At 35.3% G+C, this 25453-nt stretch overlaps 1 protein-coding gene across 1 annotated transcript; it reads right to left on the bottom strand.

Annotated features, from left to right (window-relative positions):
* Positions 1 to 2849: 2849 nt before the first annotated feature.
* On the bottom strand, positions 2850 to 12853 carry LOC142335352 (uncharacterized). Its single transcript, XM_075383809.1, has 4 exons — positions 12569 to 12853; positions 11426 to 11949; positions 8789 to 8866; positions 2850 to 3125 (listed from the first exon to the last, which is right to left on the bottom strand). Exons 1-4 carry the CDS (start codon positions 12732 to 12734, stop codon positions 2985 to 2987), a joined length of 909 nt encoding a protein of 302 aa, XP_075239924.1. The 5' UTR covers positions 12735 to 12853; the 3' UTR covers positions 2850 to 2984.
* Positions 12854 to 25453: the final 12600 nt, after the last annotated feature.

Below are 25453 nucleotides of genomic sequence, written 5' to 3' on the forward strand. Positions count from 1 at the left end.
ATTCTTTCTACTGAGACTGAAATTTTTTTTGCGGTTTTATCAAGTGAGTTTTGATTATATGACTTCGATGCCACGAGTTTTCGTAATCTTTTAATGACTATTAGATTTTTTTTCATAATTGTTGTTCATTTTGAATCTTATCCACATTTTTCTGATCTTATACTTCTCATTGCTGTTGAGCAAACTTTGAATTGGTCATTGAAAAAGTTTTCAGAGACGAGCTTACGGTTTTAAGGTCTTCAACACTTTCTTGTAATTTTCTATTGAATTTTTGCTTCTTTTTTTCGTTTTTGTAGCTGTAAAACTTATTTTGCCTGCTTTTTGTCGTTTTTGTAGACATAAAACTTATTGTGAGGACTTATTGATGACATATGAATGACGGATATCGGTCTTTTTCCATCGAGGTATGTTTTAGCATATTTTTTGATTTCCCTTGCAAGCCATTGAATTTAATGTCTTTGATACTGTTTCCTAATCAACGGTTTTCCTAAAAATTTGCTAGTTTTTAAATATTTCTTAATTGCTGTATTTTCAAGTTAAATTGATACTATAACAGGAATAACATCACTTCCTAGGATAAATAAATAAAATCAAAACATTTTCCTTGAAAGGATATTTTTTAAGGCTTCGACCATTTTCTCTCAATTTTTTTTGCAGTTTCTGCTGCTTTCTTTCTTTTTTGTCGTTAACTTTTCTAAATGCTGAGACGGCTCATTTGCTTTAATTTGAGAATCAAATGACCTTATTTAATCTTGTCAGTTTATAGCTATTAGTCTTAAGATTTACCTTTTTAACTGTTTCCAGAACTTTAAAATTTTCTGTTTTGTTGTTCAGTTTTTTTTGTCAACTTGTATCTTATTATCACCATTATGACCATCCATTTTCATATAAATCAAACCGTTATTGTTTCTATGGTTATTATGTCATGACTGATGCCTTGTTTGTGGGACAATACGCGTCTTCATAAAAATTATGTGAGTGGTCCAATTTTATGTTATTTTCTCTTTTTTATTACATTCTCTATAATAACAGATCCCAATGATTTTCAATTGAGGCCAAAGTAAACATACTTAAAATTTCTGTGTATTTTAGCTAAATTGGTGCAATTAAAAATTGAAAAAGAAAAGCATAATACTCAGATAATAGCTGATGATTTTAATGGCTTCAATACATTGTGTTTTCGTACTTGCTTGTGTTTTCTTGAGTTTTTATACATCCGAAGTCCAATTCAATGACTTACTACAAACAAAGACATGTCCTATTGGTTTTTTAAAAACTATTGGATTAAATTTATTGAGAAATATCTATTTAAATCTAATATGTTGTAAGACTTTTGAAATTGTTTTGTTTAAAAAATGTTGATGGATTTGTTAACTTCACCTCACAATTTCTTCTTTTTGTCAACTTGTTACCTAATCTCATCAGATACAAGTCCAATCTGCTTTTTAGTTGAAAAAATAAATTTGTGTATTTGAGGTTCTAACTGATTGTATTTTGCCGTATTTTTTGTTTTTGCTTATTGTTTGTTTTTAGTCTTTTTATTGGCCATTCTCGTGCGCGTTCTAATGTGGCATGGGGTCTTGCATTTCATTTAGCAGTCTCATTGTGTAACAGTTTTCTTAAAATCAAACAACTATTTTTGAATATCTCTTTAATTGGTTGAAAAATATGTCAGAAATGTAGATGAGCTCGAACGGCAACTTTATGTGCAAACGCACATTACCGCGCATCCCTTTTGTTTCTATCATCGTGACTCATGATTCCGCAAATTTTGGCAGTTTGAAACTTTCGAATTTTTTTTGAGCTCTGTTCCTGCATTGTGTTTTCTTCTGCAAACAAAATTGGTGTTTTGTCGAGAAGGTCAGTATATTTTCCGCCAACGAATTTCTTGAAGCTATGTTATTTTCAAAATGTAAACAAAATTAGTGTTTTGTCGAGAAGGTCAGTATATTTTCCGCCAACGAATTTCTTGAAGCTATGTTATTTTCAAAATGTAAAACTAAAAAACTAAAAATTAGAACAATGTAAAATATAACTCAACTACTCAACTTGACTCAACTACTCAACTAGCTACTTCGAAGTACTATATGAGTGACTTTTGATTATGGATTTTGGTTCAAACTATCCACAAGAAAGCCACAAATTGAAAATAATGTTGTTCCACTGATGCGACTGTGAGCGGCCTTGTTAAAATTTTACGACTGGATTTTGCTACCATGGTTTTTATCTGCATCAATGTTTTTTTTATTAAAGCGCAATCTAAAAATTTTCATTTGATTATATATTTAGTTTGCTGAATTCTTTTTATTCACAAAATCTTTGTGTACTGTCAAAATTGGTGGATTCTTTGGTGCATTTCACCACTTTATCACCACAAAACGTGCCAAGATACATTAAAAAACTGTGGAAAATGTCCAAAAAACACTTTAATTCTTTCCAAACTATACAAAATAAAAATTTAGGGGGTCTGTGGAATCGAAAGACAACTGTCTCTATTTTCCACATAGTAGACAACTCGAGTTTTTCAAATAGGTTAATTCGAAATATTGCAAAAATCCGCAACTAATTAGACCATTTTCATTTGAGCATGTTACTCTTATTATTGCTTCTCAGCACTTAATTAGGCCTAATTTTGGATTAGGCAGAATTGGAATGCAGTTTAAATTGTTGCAATTATGAGGGCATTGGCAATACATGTCGATGATGATCATGAACCCAAAACATGATGATGATGAACATGAACCCAAAACTCTTCACCTACATAGTAAAACCTGGTAAAATTATTAGCGCTGAACGCTTGTAGAATTGTGCACCGACAACGCTTCAACTTTTCTGTCTCCAATAAACCAAAAAGGTAAATCTTACTATTAAGCTCTCCATGAATCGGATGTATTAGCTAATTTACAGTTTTAGCAGACAAAACTACAAATCAAGATTATTTGATGAAATAGGTTTTAGTTCATATGTCTATAGGTAGTTTTAAGCTAGATGAGGGGCGCAATTTCCGATTGAGATGCACCTCTGGATGTCCTTTTGAGACAGAGTCGACTCTGAACGAAGTCGAGGAAGCCCATAACGTACAAGTAGCACACCACTAGCACTGCCATGCCCAAGTAGGAGATCACCTGAAACAAATGGTGCCCTTCTCACCTTTTCTGCCCTATTCATTTAACTCCTCAGCTTTAACCCCAATTCATTACCCCGCAATTATTGAACCCTAGTATCCTAGTAAGTTCAGTAAGTTCAGTCTTTGTTATTTCTCGTCGATTTTAGTTCTATTCATAATTGCAACCCCGGAGCACCCAAGTCGCGATCTAGACTTTATCAAAAGAACCAAAAAGTAAAGAAGGACAGTATTGACCCAAATTGCACGGTTGAGCACATTCTTAAAGTCGATACAAATTCTTTTCATGGTTCCATGCACAGTCTTATCACACTTGACAACGGTTGAGCTCACTCTTGTCATGGGTCGAGTCATGGTCTTATCATAGACTCGTATAGTTGAGAAAAACTTCATGGGTCAATACAAAGTCTATTTATGAGTCCATTTTTCAAACAGTTTTTTGTTCATGGGTCAATACATGGCCAATTTATCTAACATCGATAGATTTAAATTTATCGAAATGATTTTAAAAAATTAATTATCATAACATGGAAACATCAAACAGGTGTTAAATTAAAAAAAGTTGTGGGAATAGAACAAATTAGCAATATTAAAACATTACAGCAAATGAAAAAAGCGTGCATTGAAACATGATAAGACCTACGTCGATCCTGACAGGTTTTTTTTGAGTTAATGCTTGCTCTAAATGTTCCACAATCGTCGATACATTGTCTAGAAGTTTATTTATTGTCAAGACACTGTTTAGGTTGAAAAATTTTCAGTCCAGTTAAAGTTGAGGTTCTGCCCTTCTTATAACCCATTTCGTTTGAGCACGATCTTTTCGTGTACAAATTTTTCTCGAGGACAGTTTTTTTAGAAGTCTAGATCTTGACTAGGGTTTTTAAATTGAGGGACATGTACGGTTAGGAGAAAAAAAGTTTGGTGCAAAAGTCTGTGTAGCTAAATGTTATAAAACGGAATGATCTTAAATGAGTGAAGAAGAAATTATATTAAAAAGTTAAACGCATTGGGAGGACGCATCGATTAATTTCTTGCGTAGCAGATATATTAAACAAAATCTCTCAAAGAAAATTTTTTTTTAAAAATAGTTTTTTTGTGTGACTAATGTGAAAATCCAATATTAACTTCAGAAAGCAAAATTTTCTTTTTGTAAATAGCAGCACAGTCTTTAAAAAACACTCAGCAAAACCAAAAACCAAATTTCTAAGGAAACTATTGTTTACCAGCTACATTAAAACTAAATATTGTTAAAAGTAACAAGTCAACTAAAATGGAATACTTGCCGAATAGCCTTAAATATAGGGCGGGTTGCACAAACATTTCAATGGGGCCAAATGAGGCTTGAATCGATTCCCCTATTCACTTCAAATTTTGCACATAAATTCGATTTGCACCGTAAAAATGACAAAAACCAGTCTACTATTGAGATCTGTTTGGCATTGATTTGGCATTAGATTTACCTCAGTAACCCAAATATTTTTTTTACCTCAGTACTCCAAATACTACTCAATTAAACTTTTTATCTCTTGGTAGCTTCAATTTTGACGGCCAAATTGGACATCATTAAAACTCTTGTTAAACTTCTTCAGCAACTGAAAATCTACGATGACTAAAAAAAAACTGAAATTCGCAAAAGCCGACAATTTGATTGCTTTGACTTTCAATACAAAATTGGTTTCCTAGAAAAACATAGCAGGACAAGTCCTGAAAAACAATTCAAAAAATTGAATGAAAAACTTAGAGGTATTCTACCTGGCCAGCAGATCAATTGAGCAATGCCAGCCAAACACAAACAAAATCACCAAAAACTTTAGAAGTTAAAACAATCAAACAAACTGAACACAAATATACTCATTGCTAAAACTCTTGAAGATTTTAGCCCAAAGGCAAAACTTGATGCCTTTATGGATACCTATTTCAAAAATATGTTCAAAATCATTTTTGGATCTTAAATTGGTCCAGGATTATATCTGCAAGACCTGAGAAAAATCAGTGGCTGTTGAAGATCGATTAACTCAGAAAATGACAGAAAATTTTTAAAAATTTAATTGCAATTATTAATGAAATGTTGCTGAAAATTGTGATATTAATATCTTCCGAATCAATTTTGTGTCTCAAGAGGCTATCCAGTAACCCAATTCCAAGCCTTAAAAATTCAATTGCTCAAGGATCGATATGTAAAAATTTTTAGAAAAATCAAAATTCAAAAAATACAAATTTTTTTTTCCTATTAAAATGTTGAAAACCATTCCCTTGCCCCCTAGCAATTATATGATAACATACTATCAAACCCTGGAGGAGGATACTGGGCAACTGAGGTAAAACTCAATAAAAGTCAAATGTTTTCAAAAACCTTGAAAAAAAATTGCAAATTTTATCAAAAAATTTCAAAAATTCGCATTGCTAAATTTTTGAAAACAATTTCATTAACACTAACAACTATTCAGTAACTTTTTATCAGGCCACTGAATAAGATTTCTGGCACTTGAGAATAGACAAATACCAAAAATTGACAGAAAATTTTAGTAAGACTTAAGAGAAAAATGCCAAAAAATGCCAAAAATCGAGACATTAAAATGTTGAACACCATTCCATTGTTATTAGAAACTAAGCAATGTCCTTTTGCCAAACTATAAAGAAGATTCCCTGGCCCTTGACGTTGGAAAAACTCAAAAAAAATTTCAAAAAAAAAAACTTTTAAGAAAAATAGCAAATTTATAAAAAAAAAAATTCCCAAATTCGAAACGTTAAATTGTTGAAAACAATTCCATTGACACCAACAACAATGCAGCATCTTTTTATTAGACCATGGAATAGGTTTTCTAGCACTTGAGAATGGAAAAATATAAAAATTTGACAAAATTTTAGGAAAATTTCAGATTTTATAAAAATGCTAAAATTCAATATATTAAAATGTTGAAAACCATTCCATTACATCTAGAATGCTAGAAACTATGCAGTGCCCTAATATCAAACCTTAAAGGAGATTCCCTGGCCCCTGAGGCTGGAAAATTCAAAAAATGACAAACATTGTCAAAAAACTTGAAAAAAGTTAATATCATTTTGCCTGTTAGTGTTTGTGGTACCAAAATGGTCTTTACAAGTAATTTTCTCTCGCAAAAGATCTTCATCAGTTTTTAAAAACTTCAACCTCAGACTAGCAAAACAAAAAAACTCAAAGAAATCGCAAAAAAACATGAAAAACTGCTTCAATTTAAGCCCAAAAACACCTTAAATTAAGGCCATCCAAGCACCTGCACCACTCTAAGCACTTGAAGGACTACTAAAGCCCACTTTGGGCCTCTAATGAAACTTAATGACCACTGGACTTTACCTGTTTATCCCGCTTTGAAAAATCAAATTCATTGAAAAAAGTTTGAACAGATCTCAAAAAAACAGAGCCAAAATACAATTCAAATTCTTTGAATTGTATTAAATGGTTTCAGAAGTGAAAAATGACGCATTCGATTTTTTGGCCTGTATCCAAAAATTAGCAGCCTAGCAAAATGTTAAAAATTCAAGCTTGAGATTGTATAGTATTAGAGCACATTTTTGGAAAACGAGATATCTGAATCAATAAAGTTTAATAATCAAAATCCAAAAATTGGGTAATTAGGTTCTCCTCCTTGACAATCAGTATAGATCTTCTGTTATTGTCGCTCTAAAAGATGTCAATTAGAAGTCAGCTAATTAAAATGGCAAGAAATTGTGAACCTATTTGCCGAGAAAAGATCCTATTCGGCTTTCTCCTAGCATGCTTGATAATTGTAACATTTACTCTTATGATGTTACGATCAATCAAAATAGTTAAAAATGCTTCCACGTTTTGTATCCTAATAGAAATTGATTTCTAAAAAAATTATCAGAAGGTAAAAAATGTAAATTGTAAATTCGAAGTATCCTTTGTTTTGTCCTATTTTGAGCTTGGTCAGCTCCCGATTTCTTGTCTGGTGTATAGATAGTGCTAAGATAAGGCTGATCTTAGTTGACACTTTTAAAGTGATAGATACGTACTGTTTGATATTGTCACAGCACTAATTTTCCACAAAAGATTTCATTATATTTTAAAACGTAATAATTTCACGATATATATCATTACAACGTTTTTGTTGGATTTGTTTTTAATGTCATCATGCAACTGATCAAATTAAATTTCCTCTGAATAACCAAGTTTTTTTCTTTAATAACCATTTTAGTCACACCTACAAAATTTTTATCTAAATGTTACGCAAAAATAGTTTTCACTCAACCGAGAGAAAAGAGACGTTTAGGCAACCCATTGCAGCTGTATTTTTAAATATGCTAAATGATGTCAAATGCAAAAATTAAAATGAATGATCGTGTGGTCTCTAAGCACTGTACTCTCTTCATATTCGTCCTGTTTATATGTTTCAATTAATCCTATACATGGATATATCTCGGCGAAAGTCGTAAATGGTCATTTTTAATAACTTTATAATCCTTAAAAGAGTTCTATAGGAGAACAGTCCTACTGAGGCAATCAAACAGCTTAAATTCAGAAATTGTGGTCCAAATTTTCTGCAACAAAACAATTTTTCTCTCGGGCCTAAATAGAACTTTTTATACGTATTTTACCGGTGATAACAATTTTAAAACACTGATTTTCAGAAAAATACAAAAGAAACGTTTTTTTTTATTTCATTTTGCATACATCACGTTTGACTAGTTTAATCAGCACTGAAAAAACGTTATCAAGTTACGCATTACGTTAATTTTGGAAGCACTTAAATTTGTTTTTGCTTTATGAAGTTTTATGACTATGACTTTTCCACGAAAAAAATGCAAAAAAAGGTGACCTGAGGCGCAGACTTCAGTTTTTTGTAGAATAACAAATTTTTGAAACATCTGGAAATTTTGATCTGTAATTCTTAGGTTGCGAAAAAAAAAATTATAATGAAGTTCTACGACTACAACTTTTCCATAAATACGGTATAACTGAAAAGAAACTTTTTCCAATTTTTTTCTTACTAATTTTTTGAAGCAAAGTATTTGTGCTTTGTTTTAGCCGTGTTCATGATTTCTCTGAAAATTTGTTAATTTACAACTTTCATAATATTAAAGTTCTAGGATTACAACTTTTCATAGACGACATAATAGGAAGTTGTAATTTTACAACTTTTTCAATTATGAAGTCAACCCGGGTCATGGTTGGCAATGATCATTTGCGTATCAAATTTACGTGGTGAACATTAAAATTGGGGTGTCCTGCGACCAATGATGAGTTTTCTCACAAAAATACTATATTTAGTAGTTCATGATTGGTTTCTGGTCATAGAAAAATTTGTTTACACACTAAAAAAGTTCCGGTAAATAACTTGAAATTTTCAGGTGAGTTTCAGGTGAAAGGACCCGAAGCAGAAAAAAACTATTTAATTTTTTCAGGTACCTTTTCCAGGTAATTTTCGGCAAGCTCAGGTAAAAGTTCAGCCGGTGACGCCTGAATTTTTCGGGTAACTTCAGGTGTAGCTCAGGTGGGAACAGATTGCTTGAAATAATCAGGTAAATTCAGGTGTTTTTAGGTAAATTTACCTCAACTTTATTTAGTGTGGTTCAATCACGTGACCAAATTGCTTTATAAATTCTCCCCTCTCATTGGGTGATACTGAATGAAAGGTGAGATTAGTTGATAGTAAAGAAAAGTACCTGTTGAGAGATGGCGTATTCAACGAGGAACCGTCGGCAACAGTTGTCTGTTTGGAAAGTGAACTCACACTTTGTCAGCTGCAACAAAAATTTACTTTTATAAACGAGTAAATGTCAAATTTTAGACCTATCGTTTATCAGATTTCGTATTTCAATTTTAGCCGATCGATATACTTCACGTAGAGAGTTATGAGTTCTATCATTAAAAATCCCGTCCTGCGTAGAATATTTTCGTTTTAGGGATTTTCAAAGTTTTTTTTTCGAACTTATTTTTTGCATTTTTAATTGGGAGATTTTAATTTGCATATTTATTTCAATTACTTTATGTCCAATGACTCTTAATTATTTCGATTTTTCTAAAACCTTGGCAGAAAATAATTCAATTTTAAGAACATTTGAAACAACTTCAAAACAAAAAAAATATATTTTTCTAAAAAAAAACTTTAATGCACATATTTGTTCCTGCTCAAATTGTAAATTTAGTTCTTATCAATTCATATCCAATCGACAACCAGGTGAAAAAAGAGTATGCATTTCATTTTATATAAAAAAGAATTGTTATAAACTTTACCAGAGCTGCTTTTTTCTGTCAGTCAAAACTTAATTGTAAATCAATTGAAGAGAATGAAAATATCAAACGAACTTCTTGTAAAAGCAGAACTCAATAATATTGATACTAGGCATACTATTCTTATTCACCCGTTCAAATTCTTTTTTTGCAAAATCTTTGGTTGTGTTGCAAGAATACAAGAAACATGAAAGCTTTGCTCCGCGTAGATCAAGTCTCTACAAGTGAAAATGAACTTTGATATTTCTCTGAAAAAAATAGATAGCAACACAACCTTCAGCAACATTTTCGGCAGGTTTCGAATTGGTTTTTGTAGGGCTAACCTTAAATTTTCATAAATCATCAGAAAATTCATTTTCTACTATACTATTTCATAATTCTATTTGTGCGTCAGTTTGCAATAATTCCAATTTTTTTAGAAAGGTTCAATGATTAGTCCTGTCTAAAAGTTTTGAAAATGCCATACATCCGGACATCTAATTTGTTGAAAAAAACGATGAAAACTTTAAACCCAGTGTTCTGGCAAACCTTGAAAATTTCGGTTGTGAAACTTTTGAAAAAATAAGTCAAAAAATATATTCTATTAGTTCATTGAAAGTGATGTCCATTTCAAATGCCCATCTGTTTTGACGCACCAAAGTTTGTTAATGAAAGCAATCGGAACATTATGTGCGAACGCACACAACTGAGCTTTCTTGTTACCCCTATTTGTCACAAAAGGCTACGTTTAATTGTCAAGACAATTATTGGGTGTTATCAGCAGAATATTGAATTTTCTTCAAAGAGTAGCATTTCTTCTGGGCAAGTCTAATTCCAAGTCTAAATATCAGTACTGATTAGATTCAGAGCTATGATAATAACACATTTAAGACTTGTCGGACTTGGACAAGACTTAGCAAGTCTTAATCCAAGTCTTGGCCAAGATTTGGCAAGCCTTAATCCAAGTCTTGGCAGGCGAAAAAACGTCCTAAGACGTCAAAAAACGTCATAAAAGCCGAAAACCGTCAATATTTGAACAAATTGTCAAAAATAACCAAAAAATAGCCGAAAAAAACGTCAAAAATAACCGAATAAAAATTCGACAATCTTATTAAGAAGCGTCAAAAATTAAACTGAAAATTGCCCAGAACACCTGAAATGCACTCATTTTGTGCTAAACAGACCCACCGGGCTGCTTATATACAATTTGGTATGCCCCGGCGTCATTTTACAGCGCCCCGGGAGAGTGACCAATAATCAATGCGAAAATCGTGGCACGTTGCAAATTTTTTTGAATTCGAAATTTTCACTCGTAGTTTTTTGAAAAGTTTTGACTTGGGAATTAACTTGCAAGTATTACCCAATTCTTGGCCAAGACTTGTCAGACTTGTAAGATTTGTTTTAAGACTTTCCCAGGACTGAAAAACGAAATAAGACTTGGATTTATACTTGCCCAGTACTGATGTAGACTTAGAGTTCGGTACGGACTTGGAGTTTTATAGGTATGAGAAAGGTTAAATGTGTTCATTTTAGATCGCTAGAATGCTCTGGTATCTTCATTTTCAAAAACAAAAATAGTCGATATGTTGGTTTGTTTTATAACTTGTCAAAAAATTGTCGATTTGTTTTTTTATAACGTAGGAAGTTGTCAGTAGGAAGTTTAGTGCACAAATGGTATGCCCCGGACAACCATCATTGGTTATCCTGTCAAAAAAGTTGATTTTTTTATGTAGTCAAATGTTATAACAACTTTTTGCTCCCATTTTCAGCATCTTTCGAGAGTCATATTTCTCAACAGCATCTCTCGAGAGTTAATGCAACGTTTATGAAATTTTTCGTCTGCTCGTACATGAATCGAGTTGTGAGCAATTCCAGAATTTTTTATAGTTTTTTTTTCATTTGTGTACACATGGCAAACATGTGTAACTTCTGATATGCAACACGCAATTGACTCATCAATTCCGTGCAAAAGTTACCCTAAAGTCAGTGGTAGCCAAACTCTTAATATATTGATTTCTTACGAAGGTTTTCCTAACAACATTACAACCTTACTAATTTTTACAACTGAGTTTAAGTCCCACTGTTCTTACCCAATTCTTATGCGGAGCATGTACTAAGTGTGGTTTTTTGTCCAACAATGCAACCAGCGCCGCCATATTATAGATGTAGCTTGTCAACAACAACAGCATCACAACAAAATCCATCGCATACGTGTATTCCTTTTTCCAGTTGACACGAACTGGCGGGTTCCCGACAAAACAGCTGCAAGTCGGTTGTTTACCCGGGCTAATCTCTGACCAAATCAGGCGAAAGATTACGTAACAGCACATGAACACCCAGAACCCACCATGTATTACAATAGTCTGGGATAACTTTGGCTGTGCAGGGCAATAATGATCGTTTGTCAGTCCGAATGTTATCATTGACCAGCAGTATGCGAGCCAGATTAGGGTTAATATCGAGAGGACAACCCTAGTGCGAGTGGGAAAGAGGATGAAATCTTTGATGACTCGGAAGACTTTGTTGCGTACGGAGGGGTTCAGTTCGTCAGTAACAATCGGGGTCATTGCGTCATCCAAGATGGCATCAGTCACAAAGTCATTCGGCTCGTGCTCTGAAATTTGAAATATAACTTTAATGTAAATATAAAACTGAAACGGGCAAGTTTTTAAATACTGATAGACTACAGTGTCAGAGGTTAAAATGGCATAGGTCCCTATATACATAGCCAGAATTGAACATTGACCTTTCGACTTTTAGAAAAGGAAACTTAGTAAAGGAAACTTTTTACTCTTTTAAGTAAAGGAAACTTACTCTGCAGAACTCATCTCTAACTGCAACGAGATTCTAAATAAACGCCAGCACTTCTCGGTGACTTCATGAAAAGTCACGCAACCAATAAGGCTTAAGTACAACTTGGAAAATTTGAGGAGGTTTAGGAGCTAATCAATCACAAACTTCAGGCCACTCAGATCATTCAATTCTTAAAGCTGAGATCGAATCATCACACAAAACCATACAATGTTATAAAACTTCGTTTTTATATCCTACTACAATTTGCAGACAAAACTCTTAGAACTTAGGATCACATTGATCTCGAAACAATGATTACTGTAATTTGGAAATTCATTGCGATTTCTAGTTTCTGAAAAATAACTACGCACGAAAACTGTTTCATGAGAGCTGCAAAAGTTGAAAGTTTGGTACACGAAGTTCGTTCAAATTGCACGTACCTTCCACACGAATAATTCCATTTTTCATCCCCTGTGGTTGATCCAACGATGACGTCAGAGAGGACTGCTCATCTCGCTCCAAATCAGTCTCCACCATCTGGTACCCAGATCGGCCACTTCCATTGCTTGAAACAGACGTCAGTTGCTGGCTCTTGTTACGACTCATTTTTATTCACTTTTTACAATTTAAACTACATTCTAACTACTTCATGACCAAAGATAATTAACAACCACAGCACACAATGTAGTCTGCTATAATATACACCTGGGTCAGCGTAGAAATTATATAATCGATTTTTATACTTGCGTGAAAAATCGTGTTTGATTTTAGAGCAAAGACGCATATGCAAATGCTGACCAAATCTGCTCGGTAAAAGTTTGACAAAAATATAAACTTTGTTAATTGGCCCAGGCTGTAAGACAGAACAATGCTCAGCAAAATAAAGCATCTATTTGTCGGACCAATTAAGTCGGACCAACTAATGGGTAAAACGCTAACCCCTGATTATTACCTAGGTTTCAAATTCAGTATGCGGAAAATAAGAACTCAACATTATTATTGGACCAGTTTCATGACAATGGTTTCAAACATTCATTTTCTTATCGTTATCTTTGATATATTCGAGGTATTTCTTTTCCAATCTTTGCCAGATATCTGACGTGACTAAAAAAACTCAATTGACAAAAAGTATGCAAAACGGCGAATGTATACTGAACGACAAAAGTAAGTTAGCACCCCGTATTTCCACAAAGTAAAATTTCAATTTTGAAGATAAGATCAATCCAACTTAAAACCGCATTTCAAAAAATATTATTGCATCGTTGATACCCTACACTAGTACTCTCTAGTATCTACATAAGAAAAATGAAGAAATTAAGATAAATAACAAAGTTCGCTTACCAGAAATCTCACTGTAAATTGATGAACTCTATTCAAGTTTTACAGTAAAAAGAAAGTTGTCAAAAAATCACATTTTATTTGCATCTGTTCTCTCTCTCCCTAATATTTGACACAACTGCCAACTTAGCCACAAATGATCAAACATAAAATCAAATCACAATGTGTGACAATTTTTTTACTGTGAAACCTGAGCAGAGTTAATCATTTTTACAATGAGATATCTGGTAAAAAAAACGCAATTTTATCTGAATTTTATAAGTAGACGAGAGGACTAGTGTACCCGATAAAGGTGGCAAAAGCGAATGGATTTAGCTCAAAAATTGATTTACTTTGATTCTGCCTAAGAAATCGAATTGATGCTTCGAAAAACTAGGGGGTGCTTATTCACTGTTGCCATTCAGTATAAGATAGCACCCCCTAATTTTACGGAGCGTAAATTTTTTTGAGACAATGTTATTCCAACTAAAAATAAAATTTCAAAAACAATTTTAACACCATTGATCCCCTACCGATGAAATTCAGATAAACAGTAACATTAGCCTACCATGTAAATCACAATGTATGATGATAAATAATTGATTTCGCAATTCGTCACGTGAACAATCTATCATTTCGATCATTTCATATTTCATTCATTTCTTATTTTGGTTGCATCTTTTTCTCTTGCAAATCAGTTTGAGATTTAGTCTATTCGTTTTAATAAACTGAACGGCGAAAGTAAGTTAGCACCCCTTTTTTCACGAAGTAAAACTTATATATTCGCGGTTATTTTACTTCAACCTAAAATCGAATATCGAAAGCAATTTCTTCGCTACTGATTTTTCTACACTAGTCTTCTCGTTAAACAATAGAAACAAAAAGTATGCCAATAAATTGTGATCTTGTGACAACTTTGTTTTTATTGGGAAACTTGGATCTAGTTCATCAATTTACCTTGTGCATACCGGTAAGTGAACGTTGTGTTCTATCCAAATTTCCAAATTTCATCGGTAGACAAGAGAACTAGTGCAAGGATCAATGGTATTAATTTTTTTTGGAAATTTGATTTTAGGTTGGAGTAAAACGCCTCAAAACCTGAATTTAAGATCGTTGATTTAAGGCTGCTAACTTACTTTTTCGGTGTTTAAATTCAATCCTCTATTTTATTATCGAAGCGATAATCAGCATTTAAGCCTGTAGTCCTACCAATCTTCTGTAATACACTACTGTAATCTACAAATTCTGTAATCCAATATTTAGACAGCGAATGCAAAGTTCTAATTGTAAGGCTGATTAGCACTGCTATTCATCACTAAAAAGTGAGTTGCAATTCATTTGAGCAGTTAGCAGATAGCGCAGTCAGCAGGTCCAGAATCTCACATAAAAGCCCTTTCGATATAAAAATTGTGCTAGAAAAGACTGAAAAAAAGCTGCTCGCTGAATAAAAAGACTGTCCAATAACAACTGGCAAATCTAGCAAACAAAAATATTGTGCTGGACAAAGCTCTCGAAAACACGCCAAAGGTTGTACGGCTACCCCCAGTATCCCAATACGAGGAGCCAATTGGCGAAGCTACGGAATTCAAAGAAACAACCGGATCGTAAAACTCAATTTGACTTTGGAACGCAAGTCGGGAGGATTGTGCGGCAGTAGAACGTGACGCATCACTTTTAGTATATACACATCCCGGGTCGAGGTTTGGTGGTGAATTTTCGTAAGAAATGCGGTGAAATGTGGTGAAAAAAAAAATAATTTTCACCGCGTATTTCGTACATCTTTTTGCGGTGAATGCGGTGAATCGCGGTGAATTATTTTTTTTCACCGCGTTCTCGGTGGCGGTTAATTTTTTTTTTCACCGCTTAATGCGATGAATTATTTTTTTCAACGCATCTAGCGGTGAAAAAAAAATAATTCACCGCTTGAGAGAAAGCGTTGAATTATTTTTTTTCACCGCTAGATGCGGTGAAAAAAAATAATTCACCACTTTCTCCCGAGCGTTGAATTATTTTTTTTCACCGCTAGATGCGTTGAAAAAAAATAATTCATCGCATTGAGCGGTGAAAAAAAAATTAACCGCCACCGAGAACGCGGTGAAAAAAAAATAATTCACCGCGATTCACCGCATTCACCGCAAAAAGATGTACGAAATACGCGGTGAAAATTATTTTTTTTTTCACCACATTTCACCGCATTTCTTACGAAAATTCACCGTGTCTTCTATGAATTCACCCTGTTAAATTTTCTTATCTGAATCAGCGCTTCAGCTGATTTTTTTTGTCAAACCAGGCATCATCAGACAGCTCACTGCAGACAATCTCCATCAGCAACAATTTTTTACTGTTCAGCAACTTTTACTCATTTTTTTAAAATTATTCAAGAGTTTCAAACAAAACCGCTAGCTTTGATTAATTTCCCATTTGAGCCTCTACGCAACAACGCTAGCGCTGTTTTCCTCTTTTCAAAAACCGAAAGAATCAATCAATCAATCAATTATCAAATCGAACAAAATTCAAAGTCGGCAATTTCACTACTTTTGTTTGCTTTCAAATCTTTCCAGTTTCACTTGCATGCAAATGATTTTTTTGGAAAATTGCAAGTATACTTTTAAGGTAGATTACTACAAGAGTTCGAAAACCTAGGTTGGGGTGGTCGATAATTTGCTCAATCATATCGAAAAAATGGTTTAAAAATAAAAATTTTTGATATTCTCACTACTTTAGTCTGCCTTCAACACTTTCCAGTTTCAATTGCATCCAACTATTTTTTTTTGAAAATTTGCAATAATAATTTGAAAGTAGATTACAGCAAGAGTTGAAAAAAACTTAGGTTGGGGGGTCGATAATTTGCTCCATCATATAGAAAAAATGGTTTAAAAATGAAATTTTTTGATATTCTCACTACTTTTGTCTGCTTTCAACACTTTCCAGTTTCATCTGCATCCAACTGATTTTATTGAAAACAATATGGATACTTCAGCCCACAACAAAATCTCACATAATTTAACGCTTTTTAGCGTTGACACCTAGACCTGGGGTCGAATAGCGGTGAATTATTTTTTTTTCACCGCATTCACCGCATTCACCGCATTTCTTACATTAATTTGCCATAATAGTCTATGCGGTGAATTTTCGTAAGAAATGCGGTGAATTTGGTGGTGAATTTTTGTAAGAAATGCGGTGAAAAGCGGTGAATTATTTTTTTTTCACCGCATTCACCGCAATCACCGCATTTCTTACGATAATTCACCGCATTCACCGCATTTCTTACGAAAATTTACCCAAAAACCTCGACCCGGGATTGGCAATTGAGGATAACTGAATCTGAACTTACTGAAAAACAAATTTTCGGTTGGAGAATTGTTCGAGATGCTCGAAAACGTATTTGCCAGAGACCACCAAACATAACATTCAACAGGACCCAGTAAATCTCAAAGAAGCAGAAGAAGAGAAAAAATGTGGTACGATTCAAAGGTATCTTGACAGAACTGGCGAAAAAAATAAATGGTTGTTGAGAGAATCTTTTTCAGTGAAAACTTCAAAACAAAATTTCAAACAACAATCTTTAAATTGCCACAAAACAAATTGGTCAGACAAGAAACCCAATAACCTCGAAACATGTTTCTGTGAATTGCGACAGGCAAAATGATCATTTTTGGCGCAGTGAAAAAAAATTAAAGTTACACAGAAATAACCACATTTGTTGTTGTAAAATATGGTTTATGGCCGAGCTACTAAAAAAAAACAGAAATGCATTGCAGCACAATGGTCCTTTAAACAAACAATAGCAGGTAATTTTTCCGAGTTTTAGCAGAACTGTAAAATCAGAAAGTTGCAGTAAAATATCAAGGACGTCAATAAAAACAACTTTGTGTTTCATTAAAGATAGGATCGTTTTTTGGTCAAGTGAAATACAATAATTTATTCACAGAAAAAAAACACACTCGTTGTTTTAAAGTATAGCCTGCTTAGTTACAGGATGGGTTTTTCTTTGAAGCTTTGGTCATTCGGACTACTCAAGAAACATAACAAAAATAACTTGACATGCGTTGTTACATAAAAAAAATAGCAGGCAATTTTCTGAGCTGAAAAAATATTGTCGAAAGAACAAGATTCACAGTAGGTTTTATTTCACAAAGAAATCTAGCGTTTCTTTAAGTAGGACTTTGGTTCCCAATAAAGTTACAAGAGCAACAATAATCTGAATTATAACAAAATTATAAAAACCAAGGGCGCATAGATCTAAGGCAGACCCAGGATGGGCTCCTTTTACTGCCATGAGGTATAGAGAGCTAGGGCTAATTATTTCTGCGCGCGAAGTAGATTTACCTATATCTCTTAGACTGACCAACTCAGTGCAACACTGAAAGAATACTTCAATTATAACGATGTATAAAAGAGTTAACACCGGTGTCAGAGGTATACATATCGTGCAACTACTCTAATAGTTTGAATATAGTTAATGGAGTTCTCTCTATATAGAAGAGAGTAGTGTCTTCTCAGTATCTGATTGGATGGAGGTGTACATCCAGTATTTCTACTGCTTCATCCATCCCGGGTTAAAAGTTTTAAATCCGAATTTGTGAACTGTAGCAGAAATACGCTGGATGGATCATCCTCCTTCAAAGCTAGAGTGAAGAGTTGTGTCCTCTCTGAAGTGGAGTTGTCACTTGTGTCGTCCTCTGGAGTCCCTGTAAGTGATGTAGTGACTAGTGTCATCAGTGAAGGGTTCGTCTGATTGTAGAACCAGTGAGGGCGCCAGTTAGAGGGTGCGCTGGCCAGTAACATCAGTCCTGTTAGAGTACCCAACTGCTCTAACCGTCATATAGTGAGGTTTTTTTCCCAGTTGTAGGATAGCTTGTAGTCTCTAGTCTCTATCTGGTTTCTACAAGGAGATTTCTGTTTATTTCCATCTGGTACAAGGTTTGAACCAGTCGGATTTACGAGCTTACCTTCTGGTGGAATTCCATCTTTTAGCTATTGTGTGAGCTACTTTCCCCTATCAAATTTATTAGTTAAGTTTAATACCTGCATAGTAAGTCCCGACGGGGAGGAAGAAGAAAAGAACTGATCATAATCTTTAATTGTGGCAAAGAGGAAAGGAACAAAGAAAAGAATTAGTGCAAATACAGAAAGAGGAATAGAAAGAAAAGAAAAAATAAAGAATTTCAAGTGAGCTTGAAGGATCAGTGAGTCTTTAATTTTTGAGGGACTGCAAGGCAATGTTGTAGGACTTGTGGCCTCCGTCCGATGTTAGAACTCGAATTCCGGAGCCCGATTGTCATGATCCCGGAAAATTCCAAGAACTCCTGATCAAGTGCCAGGCAAGTTGCACGGGCACGGGGGAAGAGGTTGACGTTGCAGTGTAGCTGCAACATGAAAAGATGGTCGAAGATTTGTGTTTCTTCTTCTGAGGGCTGCTAGTTATCCAACTTGTCCTTCATCCAGTCGATGTATAGTAGGTTGAAATTGTGACCATACATCCCCGATTGGTGACCATACATCCACGAATGTGACCATACATACACCAAAGATACTCGATTTGGGACGAGGATTGGACGAGGATTGGACGGAGTAATGAGAACAGGAAGTACTTTTTTATCGGATCGAAATTGCGAAAAGTGCTTTCACAATAATTCGATTGAATTATATAACTCTAATTCATGTAGTAGGGTGAAGTGAGCTTTGTGTTAGCATAGTGGAGACGCGAATTTATCTGGATGAGTCGGTCTGTCCTGTGGAAGTGGTGTTGAACGAATAAAAAGTTGTGAATAGTGTGTAACATTTTCACTCTGTTGACTCTTTGTGTCTGATTATTTAGATCCATCTGTGTGGGATGTAAAAAACCAAACTAAAGACAGAAGGGGGCGTATTTCTGGTAAATACGGTAGGAGGCGCCATCACGAGTGAAAAACGTGTTCAAGTAGTCGTTCTGGTGGTCCGCAAGGGCAAATTTTTGGACCGGTGCCAGAAACGTTCCATGAAGCGGCGGTTGATTGGAAAATATAGACACTTTAGTGGGAGGTCTCTATGCCGAATTTCTTGGACATACTCGTTTTCCAATTGTCCAAGAGAGCAGGAACTGTCTGTGGGCTTAAATGTGTGTTCTGGTGTTGGGGACGTGTAGTTGATTCGCTCGGAGACATGGACACCGCGGACTGTGTTAATGCAGAGAGGATTTTTGAACAGATGAAAACGAAAGTCAGGTCCCGGCGATCGGTGAATGATCCCTTGTTTGCGACTAAAGGGATTTACTCTACCACGAGAGGATGAGGGCTGTGAGCCTCGTGGGGGCTTGCAGTGTGTCGAGCAGGCGATTGTGATGCCTGGATAGAAGATGAGTGCACAGGATAGATTTCATGCGCTGTGGCTCTTGGGCGTCTTCTGGGTGAAGAGCAGTGCACGGTTAATTATTCCTCGACGTCGGTCGATCCTAGGGGGGTGGTTGTGGGAAAGATGGCTGTGGTCGGAGAGGTAGAATGGTTGGACGATACCGTGGTAAAGGTACGTGTGGACGTTGTGCAGAGGTTGTGAGCATTACTGGTAGTGGAGTATTCACGAATTCTTCCAGAGTGTGCACAGTTTTGAACGAACGTTTCAGGCGTTGAACATTTTGACTGCTCGGCTGTAGCGACTTCATCAGCCCAAGAGGGGATAATCGTAGGCTCGGGTTGTGGTTGTGATGTGGAAATCGCTGTGTGCGTGGTTGTTCCAAATATCGGAGGTGGCTGTGGCACCGGGTTGTCTCCCTGAAGGAGCAGCTCTTGTGATGAGCTTGGTGGCCCAACAGGAACCGAGGGTGAACTCCTGTCACTTTTGATATAGGGGTACAGTTAACCTGAAGAGGAATATGAGGTGGCGGGTGAAGGCAATGGGTTAACCCGCGCATAATTTGCTGTGTCAACAAACTGTGGCTGTTGCGAGGATTAGGCCATCGCGAAGAGGGCTGGTGTTTGCATCTTGCATACTGGTTCTGGAACAGGGTGAGGCAGCACCAATGGGGTGAGTAGCGAGGGCAAGATGTCCTCAACCTCCAGCATGATGAGGTCGTATGCCGTAGGGTCGACATTTGAAGGGATTGGTGAACATCCTTCCTGTGCCGTGATGGTTAATGCTGTGGAGTCGCCAAAACAGACAAGTGTTAAATACGAGTGCTAGGTAAATACAAAATGAGCTCTTCTGGGATTTCATGATATTCGGGGTCATTGTCGAAAGAGTCTCTTGTGGAATACCACGCGAGCGTTTACATTTATTTGTGTGAAATGTATGTAAGTGTACGGTTTGGAAGTCAGGTTTCGTGTGTGACTCTACTGGTAGTTCAGAGCATTCTTAAATAGAGGTAGGAAGAGTAGAGGCGCGGTGTTTATTTGAGCTATTGTGTACAGGGGAGGAGAATTTCTTATAGAAATCTTCGAACTGTTTGTGTAATAAATTCAATTGATTTTGAGAATGCGGAGTGCAACTGTCAACGGAGAGTCTCCGTGTTTTCAGAGGTGATGGTAATTTATATTGTGTTGAATGAATCAGACTGAAAAACATGGAATTTTTTTTTTGTGAAAATACTCCACAAAACCGTACTAAGGGTGTCTAAAGATTCCTATGATGGATTCTTTTAAATAGTTACCGTTGATTGAATCACGCCAAACGAGACGGTGAAGGCTAAATTCTACTCTGTTAATAACGTATTTGCTAAAGTAATTGTTATATTGGCTTTGTAGTTGTGAAAACTGTGTTTGTAATACTGCTTGTTTTGCAGGATCTGCAAATTTTTAGCTTGTGCTTCTTCAAATTTTAAGCGGCGTCATCTTCTAATTGACTAAATTTCATTTTTTCAATAGCGTTAGTCCAGTCGCCTTTACTATATATACCAAGTTGTTGTGCGTGGATGAAGTGGTTTTCAACTTCGTCAGGCGTGAAAGTTCTGAAGCTCTGACGGGATTTCGCGCTTTAAATGAATAAGGCGTTAAGCGATATGACTAATCGCTATCCGTATCAAGCGAGATTTTTTGATCAAAATTATTTGATTTACATGGTGCTTTAATAGACCAAGAGAAGGTCTTGATTTTTACCTGGTCTGCAAATGGTAGTTTATTTTAATAGAAGATTGGGAATCATTTTGATGGTAGATTGGGATTCGTTCACAACGTTGGTTTTCTTATATATAAAAGGGGGATGAAACAACTTTAGAATGAAAGAGTTAGACCAAATTTGTGCTTTTGAGAGTAGCAAAGGTGTGTCGGTGTCCAGTAATTGCATAACCTACGAGAGGAAATTTTTGTGTAAGAAGAATAAAGTCGGTATGTTTGAGATCGCGATCTAAATCTCAGAGTTTTCTACAAATAGATAAACTTGTGTCGTCCATCTCAAGCAACACTCGGCTGATCATAAAATCGAGTTTTGCGTTGATTTGTACATTGGTATGGATGGCGCCAAACCAATTTTGTTTGCGAAAGAGTTCAATTTTTTCCAATTTTTGGTATACGGGTGATTCTTCTGGAATAACAAATCCATCACGGATATATCTTTTAGTATATGATGTGAGAGAGGGTGCTCCTTCAGGAATAGTTAAGTGTACATCTTTAAATTCTGTTGAAGATTCGCCTGTGACAAAATTGAAACATTCACGATATTGAACGAAAATATCTTGGTATTTTGTAACATAATATTGGCGGTGTTGGTTACATTTATGAATAGGTTTCGTGAGAAACTCAAAACGAGGAAGTGTGGATTCATAAAAAAGCCGTTTCTGCAAACAACCAGAATACATGTGTGCGTTGTGTCTGTGACCAGAATTAGTATCATTATCTTCGAGTGTTTCAAAAAAATTGCGTTTCTGAAATTTGACCATGCGTGCATATGATCTTCTATTATCAAAATTACGACAGTGATTGTCGGCTTCCCAAATAACTGTTGCTTTAACAGCGTGTTTTAGAAAACATTAGCCTATTTATATGTCGCATGTCATACGAACTTTACCTTAATACATGCTTTCGGAGGTGACGTCAAAACTAAGAGTGATGTTAGTTAATTGGAGTGACCATCCTAGTGTATGGATGACATGATAATCGTGTTCAGGATTTTTACTTAGACAATTAACCCAGGGATTATCTGTGGCATTTGGGATCCTTTCATGGTCCCGTGGATTACATACCATGTTTTCGTGTTGGAAAGCAAAATGTCTGTAGCGATCAAGTTGGAAACGGCCATGTTTGGCTTCAATATTAGCTTGCCAGCGTAGATCAAAAAGTACATCAAATTGTATTATTTGTGTGTAGTAGTTGCGATTACTTACGAGTCCAACGCGTGCAAGTTCTCTACGAGCTTCAATTTCTGTGGGAAAGAAAGGTCTTTCCATATTGTTAACATACCAATTATCGTGATCAAACCTGAAGCCTCCTTTAAGTGAGATTTTGTGACAAAAGCTTTTTTTGTCGCTAAGTTTAGCACGTATGGTGCAGGCGCGTACTTGAAATGTTCGAATTTGTGTAAATTTTTGTACTTGAGCGGGGAGGATTTGAAAGTCGGCTGGTTTGATTTTACATTGCGTATTCTTATTGAGCTTATAATTGTGCATATAGGTGATATCCTTCGGGGAGCAGTCATAATGGGAAACTACAAGACCTTGTACGCCTGATTTAGGTGTGGATATATTGTGTTTATCTACTTTAATGGTTGTTCTTTTGGAAGTGGGTGTGAAATGAATAAATTACGCAATAAGAGAATTGAATTTGCAATGGACATGAGTAAGAAAGTCAAGAGTGAGGATTGTAAAATGCAAAATAACTGCTGTGTTTTTTGTAAATCTGTCATATTTATAGTAATTTTCTTGGCAGATAATAGATGAAGCTTTTGTTTTTACTCGAGAAGTAATTGGTGCCGCAGCTTGTGGGTGAAAAATCAGTTTATCTTGTTCAACTACAATTTCGGCTGAAAATGTAATTTTAGATTGTTTAAGTAATTCGAGAGCTCGTTCTTTCTGTACTGGTATGATTTTTTATGATTTAGAAATTTTCTGTTTAGCCCAATTATGTTGTTTTTCACCGTTCTTATGATCTCCGTAAAGGGCTGGAGGGGGAACAACAAATTTTGGGTCAATTTTTAATGGTAGAGTTAGATAAGTTCTGGTAGTATCAGGTTGTTTTCTGATACAATGGTGAGAGTGTTGGTCTGGATCTAGTGTAGGCGAGTTTGAACTCAGTGTGATTATAGGTGGAGTACCTTAAAAACTCAGTGTTAGTGAGCTTTGAAATGAGGGTGGTGAATTGACTATTTTAAGAGAGTGATTCCAAATCTTAGAGTTTTTATAAATAGATAAACTTGTGTTGTCCATTTCAAACAACACTCGGCTAATCATACAATCGAGTTTTGCGTTGATTTGTACGTTGGGATGGATGGCGCCAAACCAGTTTTGTTTGCGGAAGAATTCAAATTCTTCCAATTTTTGTTATACGTGTGATTCTTGTGGAATAACATATCCACCACGGATATATCCTTTAGTATATGGTGTAAGAGAGGGTGCTCCTTCAGGAAGAGTTAAGTGTTTATCACTAAATTCTGCTGAAGGTTTGCCTTTGACAAAGTTAAAACATTCACGATATTGAACAAAAATATCTTTGCATTGTGTAACATAATATTGGCGGTGTTGGTTACATTTATGTATAGGTTTCGTGAGAACCTCAAAACGAGAAAGTGCGGATTCATAATAAAGGTGTTTCTGGAAACGACTGGAAAACATGTGTGCGTTGTGTTTGTGGCCAGAATTGGTTTCATTATCTTCGAGTGTTTCAATAAAATAGCGGTTTTGAAATTTGATCATGCGTGCATATGATCTACCAACATCATAAATACGACAGTGGTTGTCGGCTTCCCAAATAACTATTGCTTTAATAGCGTGTTTTGGAGGACATTAGCCTATTTCTAAGTAGCATTTTATACGAACTATACCGTAATACATATTTTCGGAGGCGACGTCAAAACTGAGCGTGATGTTAGTTAATTGGTGACTGTCCTAGAGTATGGATGACATGATAATCGTGTTTAGGACTACTTTTTATCTGGACAATTAGCCCAGGGATTATCTGTGGCATTTGGGATCCATTCATGGTCCCGTGGATAATATACCATGTTTCCGTGTTGAAAAGCAAATTTTCTGTAGCGATCAAGTTGGAAACGGCCATGTTTGGCTTCAATATCAGCTTGCCAGCGTGGATAATTAATTACATCAAATTATATTATTTCTGGGTAGGAGTTGTGCTTACTTAGAAGACTAACTCGTGCAAGTTCTCTACGAGCTTCAATTTCTGTGGAAAAGAAAGGTCTTTCCATATTGTTAACATACCAATTATCGTGATCAAACCTGAAGCCTATTTGTAGCGAGATTTTGTGACACAAGCTTGCTTTGTCGCTAAGTTTAGCATGTATGACGTAGGCGCGTAATTGAAATGTTCGAATATGTGTAAATATTTGCACTTGAGCGGGGAGGATTTGAAAGTCTGCTGGTTCGATCTTACATTCGTCAATCTTCTTGAGCTTATAATAGTGCATATTTGTGATATGCCTTGGGGAACAATCATATTGGGAAACTACAAGACCTTGTACGCCTGTTTTTGGTGTGGTTATATTGTGTTTATCTACTTTAATGGATTGTTCTTTTGGAAGTGGGTGTGAAATGAATAAATTACGCAAAAAGAGAATTAAAATTGTAATGGACATGTGTAAGAAAGTCAAGAGTGAGGATTGTAAAATCCAAAAAAACCTGCTGCGTTTTTTGTATATCTGTCAAATTTATAGTAATTGTCTCGGCAGATAAAGGGTGAGGGTTTTGTTTTTACTCGAAAAATCGGTGGTGCCGCAGCTTGTTAGTGAAAAGTCAGTTTATCTTGTTCAACTACAATTTCGACTGAAAATGCAATTTTAGATTGTCTAAGTAATTCGTGTGCTCGATCTTTCTGTACTGGTATGATTTTTTATGATTTAGAAAATCTCTGTTTAGCCCATATATTTTGTTG

Source organism: Convolutriloba macropyga, chromosome 2, assembly GCF_964194025.1.
Source record: "Convolutriloba macropyga chromosome 2, txConMacr16.3, whole genome shotgun sequence".
In the NCBI taxonomy this organism is placed as follows: Eukaryota; Metazoa; Xenacoelomorpha; order Acoela; family Convolutidae; genus Convolutriloba; species Convolutriloba macropyga.

Coding starts and splice junctions, on each gene's coding strand:
- LOC142335352 (XM_075383809.1), bottom strand. CDS start 12,734: ATGAGTCGTAACAAGAGCCAGCAACTGACGTCTGTTTCAAGCAATGGA. Junction 11,950..12,568: donor TGGAATTATTCGTGTGGAAG/GTACGTGCAATT, acceptor TTCAAATTTCAG/AGCACGAGCCGAATGACTTT. Junction 3,126..8,788: donor AATACGCCATCTCTCAACAG/GTACTTTTCTTT, acceptor CATTTGTTTCAG/GTGATCTCCTACTTGGGCAT.